Genomic DNA, 15,336 nt, shown 5'->3' with positions numbered 1-15,336 from the left:
TCAATCCTGTCAACTTGCAGGGTTAGACTTTGAATATCAGAGGAAAAGTAATAAGGAAGACACATGTAATTACAGAAGTTCTGGAAGTCAGTCATACAAACTTTGTGCAAGATTGTTGGTGTAAGGGTTCCTGTTCAAGCAAAGACGTGTCTACTGGGTATATTTCCAGAGAGCTTTTTTTTGTTTTTTTTTTAATTCAAGTCAGTCAACATACTATAATACTGGAAGAAAATGTTCGTACCCTCAATACATATGTGTGTGAGGGAGATGGCATCTTGTATTGTATTGGAACGAATTACTTATATTTTCAGAGGAATGAGAGGGGATTTTGGGAAAATATGTTCACCTTTAACTGAGTCTCTGAGATGTTACAAGGCCAAGTAATTTTGAAAATGGTGCTGATTTTGTTGAACTGTATGCTGCGTATTTATTTATTTATTTGTTTGTTTGTTTACTTATTTTTCATTTTAATTTTTGCTTTAATTGATTAAGTCATCTATTTTGAGAGGGGAATTTGTTGCTCATTTGTTTGTACCATGTTGAGTATGTTGTTAATTATTTTGTAATATAAAGTTCAATAAAGATATTGTTTAAAAAAAAGAAAGAAAGAAAGAAAGAAAGAAAGAAAGAAAGAAGACACATTTTCTATTTTCAGTTGCAAAGTTGAACAAATAACTTTTGCAACACATTATTAGCTGTTGAAGTACATAACCAAGCTGTTACATTACTAATGTTGTAGAAAGCTATACTCCAACTCTCTACTGTGTAGCGTAGAGTTTTATAGTGTTTTAACAGAGTAATTGGTGAGCTGGGGTGCTTGAGCTGCAGGCAAGCAGTGAAGGGATGGATGGAGAGAGGCAGGGATTCGTTTTTCTATATGCATAGACTCATAATAGAGTTACACCTAAACCATTTTTTTTTTTTTTTTAAATGAGGAGATTATTTAACTGGAAAACTTCTACATGTAATTTTCATAAACAGAGATGAATTTTTAAGGTTTCAATTACAGGCAAGGATTTTAATCTGGAGCAAAACTAAAGGTTTTTCACTTTTGTCATCATGTCTTTTCCACTGTCAAGCTGTTTGCTCCACATTTTAAAACACTAATGTGTGTATTCAGGTACTGGATAGTGACATTTCCTGCAGAGTTCAACCTGGACTTGGGTCTGATCAGAATAACAGAAGAGTTCAGAGACGTGGCGGCTCAGCTTGGCTGTGAGGAGCATTTTAAACTCATCGACATCTCCACCATGTAAGACATCAACGCTTGCAGATACTGTTGGAAAAGCATTGACATGATTATTATTCGTAAGTCTATTGGTAAACTAATAATTTTGCAGAAAGTTACAAAGTGGTGGTTGAGATGTTTTACTTAGCAATACAAGTGTATAGAAATACTCCCCTACAGGTGGAAATTAAGCATTCAGAAAACGTTTCATAAAACATTTTAAACATTACAAACTATGAATTGATTGATTGCTTTGTAAAACCCAAGGAAATTGTTAAAACAACTGCCCAAAGCCCAAAGTGACACGTTCACATTGCCTGTCTTGTCTTAACTGATGGTCTAAACCTCAGCATAATTAAAAATACATTTAAATGTTTGTTTGTTTTTAATCTATTTTGATTAGTATGTGTTTATTAACTCACTTAAACAAAAAGTGTTAAATGCTCACATAAATTAAACTAATTATAACTAAGTTGTTGTTCTTGCAGTCCATCGTATGACTGGATGCGGAAGTTGACCCAACGGAAGAAACAGGCCAAGAAAGGCAAGGCATCACTGCTCTTTGACCACCTGGAGCCCATGGAGCTGGCTGAACATCTCACCTTCCTTGAGTTCAAGTCCATCCGGAGGATATCTGTATGTCTAGTTGTCCAGTGATTGTTACTGTCATCCTGCCAGCTGTGGGGTTTGGGGATTTTAATGAAAATTAACACAGATACTTATGGTCTACAGAGGATGAATGCTGATGACTTCAGTGATTCCATGACTTATTTTTCTCCATTTCCAATGTGAAATTCAGGATTTCTATAATTCAAATATCGCCTCTGTCTGTTGGATGGCGTGCCATTGAAGTTGGCATTAGTTTTGATTACAGCATTATAATCATTTTGATGATCCCCTGACTTTTTAGAATTTCTTTCAGAAATATCAAAAACTCTGCATTACATGAATTGTTCCCATAGTATTAGTCATCTTTGTTTTAGAAAATATGTGACATTTTGTTCGGCACTTTATCAAATCAAAACATCAAGTTTTCAAAGAAATTAAAAAAAAGAAAAAAAATCTAACTGGAAAATGACAGAGCACAGTCGTGCTCCAAATGGGGTAAATCCTTGAAACGAGGACAATACAAATTTGAGTACTTTTCCTATACTATTACTCTCAGATGGCACCTTTTAAGCCACCAGGAAAATGTACTTTGTTCTTTCTTTCTCTTGATAGCCATAATAATCATGTTTGTCTATATCGGCCCTGTAAACTGAAGGATCTCATAGCAAGATTAGGTTGAAAATTGACAGCTTGATGAGTAACTATAAGTCCCTCTGTCCACAGTTCACTGATTACCAGAGCTATGTGATCCATGGCTGCCTCGTGGACAATCCGACTCTGGAGCGCTCCATCGCTCTGTTCAATGGAGTCTCTCAGTGGGTCCAGTTGATGGTACTCAGCAAGCTCACACCTCAGACCCGTGCAGAGGTCATCACCAAATACATCCATGTGGCTCAGGTAAGGCAGGCAGGAGGCAGTCCCATGCAAAGGAATTCCACCATCAGTGTTTAAGACAGATTTCTTTCTCCACACAACATAGATATTACGTGGCTACCATGCTCTGCATCTAACACTGGTTAAAACCACCATATTGGATGTCATGATACCATTCAGTAGATGTTATCAGTGTATATCCTCCTCGGACATATGGCCCAGAAGGGACCTCCTCTGCCTTGAAGTAGATTCTGTCACCCTATTTAATGGTGCTTCGTAACCACAGTATTTAATGATGCTGTAGCTGCACTGTTTCACTCAGGAAGGGGAACATATTGGGAGGTTAGAGGGGTGGAAGAGCTGTAAATCAGTGGACCTTCACCCAGGACAATAAGTTACAAACAAGTCCCAATTCAATCCAGATTTGTAGTATACTTTTTTGGCCAAAGTCTCATTTTGACATTCGTTTTCACTCTGTGGTTAAGTTGAACCACCAAAATTACTTAGGTTACAAAAAGGTCATGCTTTGGCTTTACAATACATTCTGTCGCTACATTTACCAGATGTTACAAACCTCAACTTTGTTCAAAGCACGTAAAATCTCTGTTTTCATCAATTCACACAACTTATTCACACAGGAGCCGCCAATGTTATCAGGGTCACTTTCTGTTGATCAGTGATTAAAGTGCATGATAACGCACCTACTGAGCAAAGTGTAAGGTAGAGCAGATCCCTACTGGCTCATATATATGGGAATGATGTGTGCTGATAACGTAGCGATATAACCCACTGAGAAATCATCTTACAATCTTTTGGTACATACAACAAATTATTTCTAGGTAATAATATTGTCACAATGATGTCTGAAGTTACAGATGTCATGTTAACGATTGTTTCTGAAATCATGAACAGCCATTTTTGCTTCTGAATATTTCTTTCAGTGCTGCTAATGGTATGTCTATTAAGAAAGACATGCACTTTAGCTAATGAGCCATCAGAAAAGCTGCCTCATCAATATGCATGTTTTTTTTACATTATTGTGTTTTGGCCATCCCCATCTTAGAAGGGAGGCAAAGAGCTTCTTGTCCATTTGTATTGAAAGAATGGATCTGTGTCCTAATGACATGCTATGTGTAATGTTGCTTTTCTCAGTAGAGACCGTCTGAAGAGATGGGGGCATTTAACACACTGCCATCAGCTATAACAACATGCACATATTTTATAGATTAGCTTTTAAGATTGTTGCAAATGATCTCATCACATAAGCTTACCAGGAAAATGATAAAGGAATTCCAATTGAATTACTACTGAACTTCTAACAGTCAAAAAAACAAAGCTTTGCATGCATTCAGACAGAGCAGCTTGGCATCAGCATTCATGCTCAGTATCATTTATGATCTGTCCACCTGTCCTACTGAGTGACTGGCTAGTAACATCCAGTCACATTCATACTCATGTATTAGGTCATTCAGTTCTTAGGTCTAACTGCATACTCTCGTACCGACACCGTGACCTTCTGTGTACTAAAATAGGCAATGCAACTGAGAGACTTGCATTTACAATTTTATCCATTAAACATACTCCTTTCATTAAGTTGAAATACGACGCTTTCGAAAGACTTCACTACAAGTAAAAATCTAAATCTAAAATGTAAAAAAAACAACTGTAAACCCCAGCTAGGAAACCCACCAGATTCTGTTAAAAACAAACACAAATAGAGAGGGAAAAAAATAAATTACAAAAAAGAAACTAATGCAGCAGATCGGAAACTCTCAGCTCACAACGAGAAGAAACGACCCGATCACTGACGATGAACAGCAATGGATTAATCAGATTTGTCAAAAAGCTGTTCAAACTGTGATGTCATTCATGTTGAGTTCAACTTTACGAAGCTCAAAACGAGTACAAACCGTCCCACAAAGTAAGAAAACCACAATAACTGTGAAAAGAGGGAGGTCAGAGATGCAAACACAACTTTCAAATGGACTTTGGAGCTTTTTTTCCCATCTTAATATCTTAATCTAAAGTACAAGTATTATTAGCAAAATGTATTTAAATTATTAAAAACCCCAAAACGGTCAATTCTGACCCAGTGATGTTTTTTTATTGTTTACTTTTAGACCAGCGATTAAATAAACAAATGCTTTTACCCACTGGAACTGTCCTTTAATTTAGAGCTTCATGGTGGGAAATAAAAATGATAAAAGAATCTTGGAGTGTACCTGCTCCTGTCCTTTTACAAGAGAACAGAACAAGACAAAGAATATGTCTGATTAGCTCTCAGGTGAAAAAGGAAAATGAGCATTTCATAATTTTTCACCACATTTCATCACTTTGTCACTAGAAACTCCTGCACCTGCAGAACTTCAACACTTTGATGGCAGTGGTGGGGGGACTGAGTCACAGCTCCATCTCTCGACTGAAGGAGACCCACCCTTATCTGGCTCCTGAAGTTGTGAAGGTAAGTCATTCCCAGTCTTGTATTGGACAGCCATGTATATCCACTGACTTGGTTCTGAATAGGGATTGAGTGCTGTTGTGTTTTAGGAGAAAAGGGCTGTGAAGGCATGTTTGTCAATGAGTAACAGCTTAAAATGAACAAATTAAAATACTCAGTTTGCAGTTCTTCCCTAGATGCTGACCCCAGGCGGTTTCACTACAACAATGTCAATGACAACCTCTAACTTTTCTCAAAATATAAATTCATACAATTTCTCCACATAAAGTACAAGGATTCCACTAGGAAGGACACCTTTGCTAATTCCATGTCTTTACTTGGAAAGTAAAGCTGAAGAATTTACCCCCACTCTTCTATCGACAATTCAACATTACTTACATTAATTATCAGGATTATACTCACAAAACTGCATGCACATTCCACTGAGACAATCCCTGACAACAAGTCACCTTTTCATATATTGTTCAGGCTCTAACAATCATCCAAAGCATCACTGTGACTAAACCACAACAGTTAGTTTTCTGGGCTGTGCTTTAGTTTGGCCAGTGCAGCATTTGGACACAGACGTCCTGCACTCAGTTATACCTGTCAGCCAAGTTGGCTAGGAGGGTGAGCCTTATTCACACCTGAGTGTAACTCTACTTACTTTTCCTCACATTTTGTGCTTTTTTTTGTCTTGGATTGTTGCTCTGCTGACTGTTTTGAAAACTTTGGAATGGAAGTCATTGTTCCATGCAAGCAACCTGTGCAGTCAGGAGTTAGTCTTAAGAGTCACTGTATTTTTATTAAGCAGGTGTTTGCATTATGTCCACAACACTTTGTTTTACTTGATATTAACTGATTTGAGCATCCTTCCCTAGATCCTGGGTTAAATTCCCATGCTCTAGGAGAAACAACTGCACCCTATTACTCACAGTAAAGCCATCAACGTCACGAAATCTGGCAATCCGCTGATTTTGTGAATTAACCATTCATACTAATCCAAACATTGTTCACTTCCTGCCCCAGATCTGGAGCGAGATGACAGAGCTGGTTTCTTCCAACAACAACTACTCCTGCTACCGAAAAGCCTTCAATGAGTGCCATGGATTTAAAATTCCAATACTAGGCGTGCACCTAAAGGACCTGATCGCAGTACATGTGGTTTTTCCTGACTGGGTTGGTGACAGTAACAAGGTGAACCTTGTGAAGATGCATCAGCTTTACATGACCTTCAATGAGTTGGTGTCGTTGCAGAGTGTGGTGGCCCATGTGGAGCCCAACATGGACCTCATCTATCTGCTAACAGTGAGTAAAGACCACAGGTAGAACCTTACAGCCAAAGGATTTGAAAAAGGGTCTAACATGAATACCTCTTACTGCCCAGCTGTGTTTGCTCATACAAGCAATTTGCAAAAAGGCTTACAAAACACATAGCAAACTGTTATTCTTCATACAACCTCCATCCTTTCTGCCCTTTGTTTCTGCGTTTTTAGTTCTTCTGGAATTCATTAATAAAGTCAGAAAACTGTCAAAAAAACATAGGACCACAATGCTCATACCAACAGCCCATTCATGGTTTCCGTATGACTGATGAGGACTTTGAAAGAGAACAGCAGAAATGCATGTGATTCTATTCATGGTACCAACAGATATGCATCAATCTGCTATACATTAGTTGCATTTCCTGTTGTATTAAACACTCCCATTTCTGAAAAGTCTGACTTTGTGCTATTTACAGGATGTAGCAGCTAGCTACAGATTTGACTGTAACACTGTGTCAGTGGGACTAGTCCTAATTCGATGTACTTGCTCTGCGGACATTCTGCATGCAAATTTCATAAATTTTGTGCTGTGTATAAATGTCGGCAGAGGGATCTGTGCAAACCCCCATGAATTTGGGTAGATGATGAAATTTATGTCTCCAGTACCATTGCGAACAGTTGTGTGGATGTGGATGCAGAGAGCATGAATTGTCCTTAAGAAGCTGACTGAGAATAGAGGCTTAGTAATCATTTTAAATAAGTCATCTTCTGGCTTGGGGCAAACCACTTCACAAACTCATCAAAGTCCAGGCTTTTGGCTCGTACAGACTCCACAAATCAACATTGTCTAAAGCTTTTCTCAAAAAGGATTTGCTTTAAAAAAAAAACCTTTCACATGCAGCTGTCCTGAGACATATGGCGACTGACATTTTACAGAATATGAGAAGAGCTCATGAAACACCTCATGATAGGGCCCAGTCTGTTTTGTGACTGATAAAACTGTTTCACTGCAGGAATTTCAGTCTGCTGCACTGAATGAAAGCTCACTGTGCCACCCTCAACTGTTATATGACTTTTAAGCTCATTGTATCAAAATCTTTGTATTTTTCAGCTTTCTTTAGATCTTTATTACACAGAAGATGAGATATATGAGCTGTCTTTGTTAAGGGAACCACGAAACCACAAATCATTGGTGAGTTTCACTTGAAGTGATGGTCACTTGTCGAACTAACTTGATATCTATGAAAGGCTTTTAACAGGGAGTTTAAAATATTACTTTACTTTTACCAACGTGAAACTATGTTTTCTATGATGTGACAGACACTTTGATGATGTCACGCCTTTGTATGTGCGTCCTTCACAGCCTACGTCTCCAACAACTCCCAACAAGCCCCTGGCACCACTGGACTGGGCCTCTGGTGTCACCACCAAGCCAGACCCCTCTGTGGTCAATAAACACATCAGGAAAGTGGTGGATGTGAGTAGACAAAAACCCTTTTCAGATTGTAAATTCATAATTGAGAAAAATGAACAGAAGTTGCCATGTGTGACATATCAGAGAATCAGTTTGTTGTCTTCCTGTGGGCAGTCTGTGTTCAGGAATTATGACCACGATCATGATGGCTATATTTCTCAAGAGGACTTTGAGAGCATCGCTGCTAACTTCCCCTTACTGGACTCCTTTTGCGTTTTGGACAAAGATCAGTGAGTGCTGAACACTAACTACATTTTTTCACTGTCTTTTCTAACTGAGTCGAGCTGGCTGCAGTCACAACACAATGACTTGGATTGCCAGACCAGTGGATCTCTGTCTGTGGTATGTGTACCTCCAGGGCTACAGCCCCAGGTGGAGGCAAGGCTCAGCTTCTGAAACTTAAGAGATGTTTCTGAATTTCTTTATCAATAAAACAGACCAATACAGATCACTATCCCTCAGAGATATATCAGTTTCAACCATTGTGATTCTCCCACCTGGCTGATGAGGTCTCTTGTAAGACCCTGGCCTTCTGCCCCTTAATAGTTATCTAATGAAATGAGTTGTTTTATTCAGCTTCAAACTGTTTTTTTGTTTTTTTTTGAAGGTTGCAGGGGAGGTTGCAGGGAACTCACTCTAGTTGCCCTGATATACTCTGTTTTTGTTTTCCCAGATCTGTGCAATGGAGGTCAGGGTTGATAGGTCTGAATGGCAAGCTGAGAACAATGGCCTCTTAAAAATAGCCCAAAACCCTAATACTCAGAGTTTGGATCAAGAGACAGACACTGAGCATTACACAGTGTGTCTGTGTATTATGTATCATGTAATTTGCCTGCAAAATACATTTACAGTGGGCAAAAACCTCAACCACTGGCCACACTTCAAAAGTAGCCCAATTCAGTAAAAAAACAAAACAAAACTGTGGATCTGGTGGTGGAGGGCACACAGTTAGCGTGGCCCATTAAGATACACCTGGGTGAAATGAATTGGAATTATCATTACCTGCTCCCAAATGAGATTAGCTTGTAGTTAACAGCTGATATTTTCAAAATGGCTCCAAAAACAAACAAACAAACAAAACAAAACAAGGATCTGATTCCAAAAACAACTATGCCATCTCCAACACTGGTCACCAAGACTGACAAAGGTAGAACCTTTGCTGATGTGTGACTTTAGGTTGAGAACCATTGAGCAGAAGAAGCACTTAGAAAGTTATTATTATTAGGTTATAATGAAAAATAGTTTTTGTTGCTGTCATACCTGGTAGCAATAAAGTGCCTGTAAATCATTATCTGTCTGTCTGCCCATCCTCCTTTCTTACCTCCCTTTCTCTCTGTCCTCTCTCTCAGAGATGGATTGATCAGTAAGGATGAGATGATTGCATATTTCCTTCGGGCTAACCCTCTGCTCCAGTGTAAGATGGGACCAGGATTCATCCACAACTTCCAGGAGATGACGTACCTGAAACCCACCTTCTGTGAACATTGTGCTGGATTTGTGTGTATCTCTAACATCCTGTCACAACATGTTGTATACCTCCTTTGTTTTACTTTCTGTACTGAAAGCGCACATTGTTACACAATTAAACTCGCCTTATAGGTTTAACCACATGTTCTATATTTTTTTGTTTGATTTTGTGGAGTAGTTCTCCTCACAGCTCTTGTGCTTTTGGTTATAGTCAGTGTGATCCACTGTCTGCACACAGGGTTGCAGAAAATATGGCGAATTGTTGTGATTGTGTGTTGTTTATGACCCAGTCACACTTCTTTTTATGATATATAGCCTCTCCCCTTTACCTGATGTTATTGTTTGTATTTTCTTTCCCCACATTCGCCTTTTCTCACATTTCTGGTGCTGCAGCTCTGGGGAATCATCAAACAAGGCTACAAGTGCAAAGGTACTGCATCATTCGATTCTTCTCCATAAAAGCACTCTCCATAACTAACAATGAAACTCATACCATTGAATTTAACATTCTGATGTCGTGACATGTCCTAATATTTTTAGAACTTTACTTACTAATTACTAAAATCACATCTAGTGTGAACACAGTTTCAGGAAATGGTTCAGGCAGCATAAAGACAGGTGATAAAAACATCACATCTCAATGTAGGTTTACATAGTTCCTTGTTTTTAAGCTTTTGACTGTATCACACAGTCTTCATCACCAGTAATTACTCCAACATAAATGACAACAAAAGTCGAATATTACCCAGATACTCCACACATAAACTCTAACAATTTCATGATGCGACAATGCTATGGTAAAGGCTGTGGTCAGAATAAAAGTGATGTAATGATCATGGTTAAAAGAAACAAAATTAACCATCAACTTGAATCAGTAAACAAACTACAGCCTTCCATTCTAAAGACCCCTCAGGTGCTAATAAAGGTTTTTGCCTGGTTAACATGTCCATAGTTTTGTATGAGACACAACATGAGTGAAGCAAGCACTGAACACCATAGCTCAGCATTTCCAGCTTGAACACATTCTAAAGTAAGCAATGGTGTAGAATTACCACTAAGCCATTTTAAGGCAGGAGAGAAACTTTTAATTGAAGTAAATTCTAAATATGTAACTTTGATACACAGTGACGAGTTTCTATGGGTTAAATCCAGAGAGGGTGTAGTGTTTTGGTGACCCTTTCATCCACTCCAGCCTCCTCCCTGTACTAATTTTGTGAATTTTTGCTCTTAATTCATAATTATTACAGCCACTAGAGGTCACTTGACAATAAAACATAACTATAGACCACAATAAGCTGCTGTACGAACGACCTATAGTGTTGTTTTTTTTTTATGGTTGAAAGTGTTTAATCAACACATAATTTGCTCATCTGGCATGGTATCATTGATGTTATTATTGTGATTCTGAGCAAACCTACAACTTCTCAGGCATGTTGGCTTAGAAAACTGTTTTTGACTAAACATCCAGAATCTTTTGACACCATAAACATTTATTACACACTGCAATATAACCATATATGGCCATATATGGCTTATATACCACGTGAAAGATCATTTTCTAGAAGCAGACTCTGCCAAATAGTTGAAGTCATGAACAGAGCGTTGGTTTTATTTGCAGAGTTTAGCTGTCCCACTGCCCTGTAATGCTTCCCCCATCAAGACCAACATTAGCAGCCTATCAACCTGCTTGAACAGTTTTACCATGACTATTAGGCAATGTATCTTTATTTTTCAGACTGCGGTGTTAACTGTCATAAACAATGCCGGGAGCTGCTGGTTCTGGCCTGTAGGAAGCTGATTCGCTTGTCTCCAGCCAGACTGACCCACAGCTCACTACCCAGCAGCCCTGCATTGCCCACTTGCAAAGGTAATTTTCACCAACTAAACATATACACTGATCAAATATCATACATTTTGCATGAGTGAGTTCATTTACTTATCCAAAACCAAACACATGGTCAAAGGCTCTATAAATTACATGTCGGTCTTTAACATCAGGCATCCATCAGAGTAAAATGAAATGAGTTGATCAGAACAGTCACAGAAATCACATTCCTGTGTGGTTGACTAAAGGAAAAAAAACATGTTTCTTAATGTAATGAATGCTGGAACAGTAAACAAAGTCAAGATTGCAATGCTGAATACACAGCCACAAATAAAGAGATGTCACTTGAATCATTGTTAGTTGGGTCTAAAGGCTACAAGTTTGAAAACCAGAAAAAGTTGTTTTGAAAAGGCTGAGGTTAAATACACTGAGGCTGATGGATAAGAAACTGCTGAGATGGGTGTAGGAGCCACGTAACTGGAACCTGAAGGAGCATCTGAGGACATTCGGTGGGTGGATGGAATATGACAGGATGCAGGGGCAAAATGGTAAAAATAATAGGACTGACTGAGAGCAACCCAACAAAATCATTTTTCACTTTCCCAGTGAGCAAACAGTAGCTCAGAGGACTTTATTATTGCCAGTGTTGTCTTTGGTTGCACTGTATGGAGTTCTAACAGCTCTGGCAGAAAGGGTTTCTGCTTCTTAATATTTTTCACTGAACTTACAGACTATTTGGAACATCCACACAGCATGCTGCACTGCTGTCAAACAAAAGCCCTATCTTTTTATGATGTTTGAATAACAATATTTAGTGTGCTGTAAGTGTTTGGCTACTTTACATAACTTATAGCTGTATGTGTATCCAGTGTGTAAGATTTAGTGGCATCTAGTGGTGTGGTTGCGCATTGCAACTAACTGAATCCTTCGGTCACCCTGTCCCCTCCACACATGTAGGAGTGGCTCACAGTGGCTCCTGAAAATGTGAAAAAGGCCCTAGACAGAATAAATGTTTGTTTTTTCTATTTAAATTCTTTTCCTGTTAGTAGATTCTTCTACATCTTACACACAGGACCTTAAATTTCACCAGGATGTAACCAAATACTAACTAATGAGCTCAGACTCTTCTGTGTTCCCTCCTTCAGACGAGGATGAGGTGTTTGAGTTCCCAGCAGTCACATCAGCAGGTCAACCTCTGGACACTCAGTCCATCACCCTGATGACCGGCTCAGCCCAGAGAATCTCTGTGCGCCTGCAGAGAGCCACCACCAGCCAGGCCACTCAGACCGAGCCCCTGTGGCCTGAACATAGCTGGGGCGTCACAGACAGTGGCTCCCACACCTTTCCCAAAATGAAATACAGGACTCACAGGAAGATTTCTAAAAATAAAGGTTTTGCCCGCTGGGAAAACCAGAATGACGGGCAGCATCAGGCTGTTTCCTCCATGTGCACGGTGGACTCCCAGGAGAAGCCACATATGTCAGGAGAACACGTACAGAATGGGGTCACACACAGAGGAAAGGTAACGGAGCAGGTGGATGTTAAAGTGACATTCAACCATAAGTTGCTACTGGTGGCAGATGAGCACCTTGCATAGCAGCTCTGCTGCCACTGATGTCTTACTTGTTTTTATTCCTTATGAATAATATTCACACCTATGCATGCAAGGTGCTAAACTACTGGACTGGAGGCTAGCCTCAATGCTTGATGCTTATAGCCGAAATGACTTTTTTGTAAATGTACTATATATTTTGTTTTATAAATAAAAATAAACAATAATATTGGTGTCAGAATTACAGATCCAAATGACTAAATGTCTCTCCTCTTTCTCCCCCTCCAGGACAGCTGACTTGGTTATGGTGGTGAGGGCCAGTCCTGGAGGTCCAGAAAGCCTATGGTGGCTGGGCCCAGAAAGCTGCTCTCACTGGGGGAGGTGCTGGACTGCCTGAGGTCTCCCTTTCGTGATCTGGAGTTATCGTGTCCTCTCTCGGCCACAGCACAGACAGAGCTACGTGAGCAGCTCAGTGGATAATGGACTAACACCCAGGATGACTCCTCCATTCTGTGGATAGCTGGGGATTACTTTATTTGGTTTTTTCCCCCAGATGTACATAACACCAGTACTTGAAAAAGTGAGAAGACACAAGATATGACAAAAGCGTTGAATGGGTTCTGATGATGGATCAGTGCCGGCCAGTTACTAAACCGCCAGCTTTTAAATCCAGCTCAGGATGAGTGTGACGAAGAAAACGCCAGGAACAGAAACCGTCTCCTGCTAGACCTGAAAAACAGACGAGCATGTTCCTGTGGTCACATGATCAGATTAAGCATGATGGATATGTTGTGTAGATATTTGTATGTGAAGTTGCAAATAAAGGGAAAGTCAAACTGAAAGTGAACTCCTGCCATGTGGAACGTCGAGGATGGAAGAACTCCTTTTAACAAAGTTTTTGAATGTTCATTGCTTACTTTTTAAAAATTATTTATTCCTACAGTGTCTGAACCTGACAGCTACAGTGTGGCCAACCCTACCTTTGTCTTTCGTGAAGAAAATGACCCATTCATGAGTTTCAAAACAGAGATAACTGCGTCCAAATAACATGCTGTCAGCAAGCAATTTGACTTTCCCTGGCCTGACACGAGCATTAGGAAAAATGAAGCACTGTAATTTATATTTTTACGAAGCTGTACATCAAGTATGGAAGATTTAAATGCAGAATAAAAATAAGTCAAACAGAAATAAAGCGAAAGATAATATACTTTGTTATTTTTTATTTCCTTTATAAATTCTAATAAGATAGCTCCATGGACTACTCAACAGCTGCGTATCTTAAAACAAACTAGTTTCTATGCTTGTTCTACTGGATCTCAGTGATACAGTGGATCACAGCATCTTATTACAGAGACTGGAATGTGTAATTAGACTTGACAGAACTGCACTAAACTGGTTTAAATCATATTTGTCAGACAGATTCCAGTTTGTTCATGTTAATGGTGATTCCAGCAGTAGAGTTAGTTATGGAGTTCCACAGGGCTCTGTGTTAGGACCAATATTATTTACTTTGTACATGCTCCCCTTAGGCAATAGTATTCGAAAGCACTGCATAAATTTCCACTGTTATGCAGACGACACCCAGTTATATTTATCTATGAAGCCAAATGAAACCAATCAGTTGATCACACTCTAGGCATGTCTGAAGGACATAAAGGTCTGGATGACCTGTAATTTCATTCATTTAAATTCAGACAAAACTGAGGTTATTGTATTTGGCCCTAAACACCTCAGAAACACACTATCTAACCAGACTGCTAATCTAGATGGCATTGCCTTGGCCTCCAGTTCTACTGTAAAGAACCTTGGAGTTATTTTTGACCAGGACATGTTGTTAAATAGCCATATAAAACAAGTTTGTAGGACAACCTTCTTTCATCTACGTTATATTGCAAAAATCAGGAGTATCCTGTCTCAGAGTGATGCTGAGAAACTCGTCCATGTATTTATAACATCTAGGCTGGACTATTGTAATTCCTTAGTATCATGATGTCCCAATAACTCTCCTAAAAACCTTCAGCTGATCCAAAATGCTGCAGCCAGGGTTCTGACAGGAACCAGTAACAGAGATCATATTTCTCCATATTAGCTTCTCTTCATTGACTCCCTGTAAAATCCAGGATAGAATTTAAAATCCTGCTTTTAACATCTCTCAATGACCAAGCTCCATTTTACCTTATGAACCTTATTGTGTCATGAAATGAAAAAATGAAATGAAAAATACTTTATTCATCCCAGAAGGGAAATTCAATCAATAATCAGTCATACTATCCAAACAGTTCTTTGCTCTCAGACAGCAGGTCTACTTGTGGTTCCCAGAGTTTCCAGAAGTAGAATGGGAGGCAGAGCCTTCAGTTATCAGGCTCCTGTCTTATGGAATCAGCTCCCAGTTTCCCAGTTTGGGTTCTGCAGGCAGACACCCTCTCTACTTTTAAGGTTAGGCTTAAAGCTTCCTCTTTGATAAAGCTGATAGTTAGAGCTGCTCAGGATCACCTGAACTGTCCCTTAGTTATGCTGCTATAGCTTTAGACTGCCGGGGGATTCTAATGCTGTACTGAGCTCCTCTCCTCTCCTCTCCTCTCCTCTCCTCTCCTCTCCTCTCCTCT

General features: G+C 39.4%; 1 protein-coding gene across 2 annotated transcripts in view; it reads left to right on the top strand.

The window, feature by feature from the left end:
- Positions 1-13,935, top strand: part of rasgrp3 (RAS guanyl releasing protein 3 (calcium and DAG-regulated)) — a 42,927-nt gene extending 28,992 nt beyond the window's left edge. For both annotated transcript variants that reach the window (XM_008299334.1, XM_008299333.1), the window contains exons 5-17: positions 1,121-1,252; positions 1,717-1,864; positions 2,561-2,734; positions 5,055-5,171; positions 6,177-6,455; positions 7,524-7,604; positions 7,776-7,889; positions 8,001-8,116; positions 9,236-9,383; positions 9,747-9,783; positions 11,089-11,220; positions 12,324-12,700; positions 13,019-13,935. In XM_008299334.1, the coding sequence (XP_008297556.1) occupies positions 1,121-1,252; positions 1,717-1,864; positions 2,561-2,734; positions 5,055-5,171; positions 6,177-6,455; positions 7,524-7,604; positions 7,776-7,889; positions 8,001-8,116; positions 9,236-9,383; positions 9,747-9,783; positions 11,089-11,220; positions 12,324-12,700; positions 13,019-13,027 (1,864 nt within the window). In that variant the 3' untranslated portion in view covers positions 13,028-13,935. The remainder of the gene's footprint in view (positions 1-1,120; positions 1,253-1,716; positions 1,865-2,560; positions 2,735-5,054; positions 5,172-6,176; positions 6,456-7,523; positions 7,605-7,775; positions 7,890-8,000; positions 8,117-9,235; positions 9,384-9,746; positions 9,784-11,088; positions 11,221-12,323; positions 12,701-13,018) is intronic.
- The last annotated feature ends 1,401 nt before the right edge of the window (positions 13,936-15,336 follow it).

Source organism: Stegastes partitus, unplaced genomic scaffold (genome assembly GCF_000690725.1).
Source record: "Stegastes partitus isolate 25-593 unplaced genomic scaffold, Stegastes_partitus-1.0.2 Scaffold1403, whole genome shotgun sequence".
In the NCBI taxonomy this organism is placed as follows: domain Eukaryota; kingdom Metazoa; phylum Chordata; class Actinopteri; family Pomacentridae; genus Stegastes; species Stegastes partitus.
The sequence above is the reverse complement of the archived record's forward strand: the minus strand, read 5'-3'. Positions and strand labels throughout refer to the sequence as shown.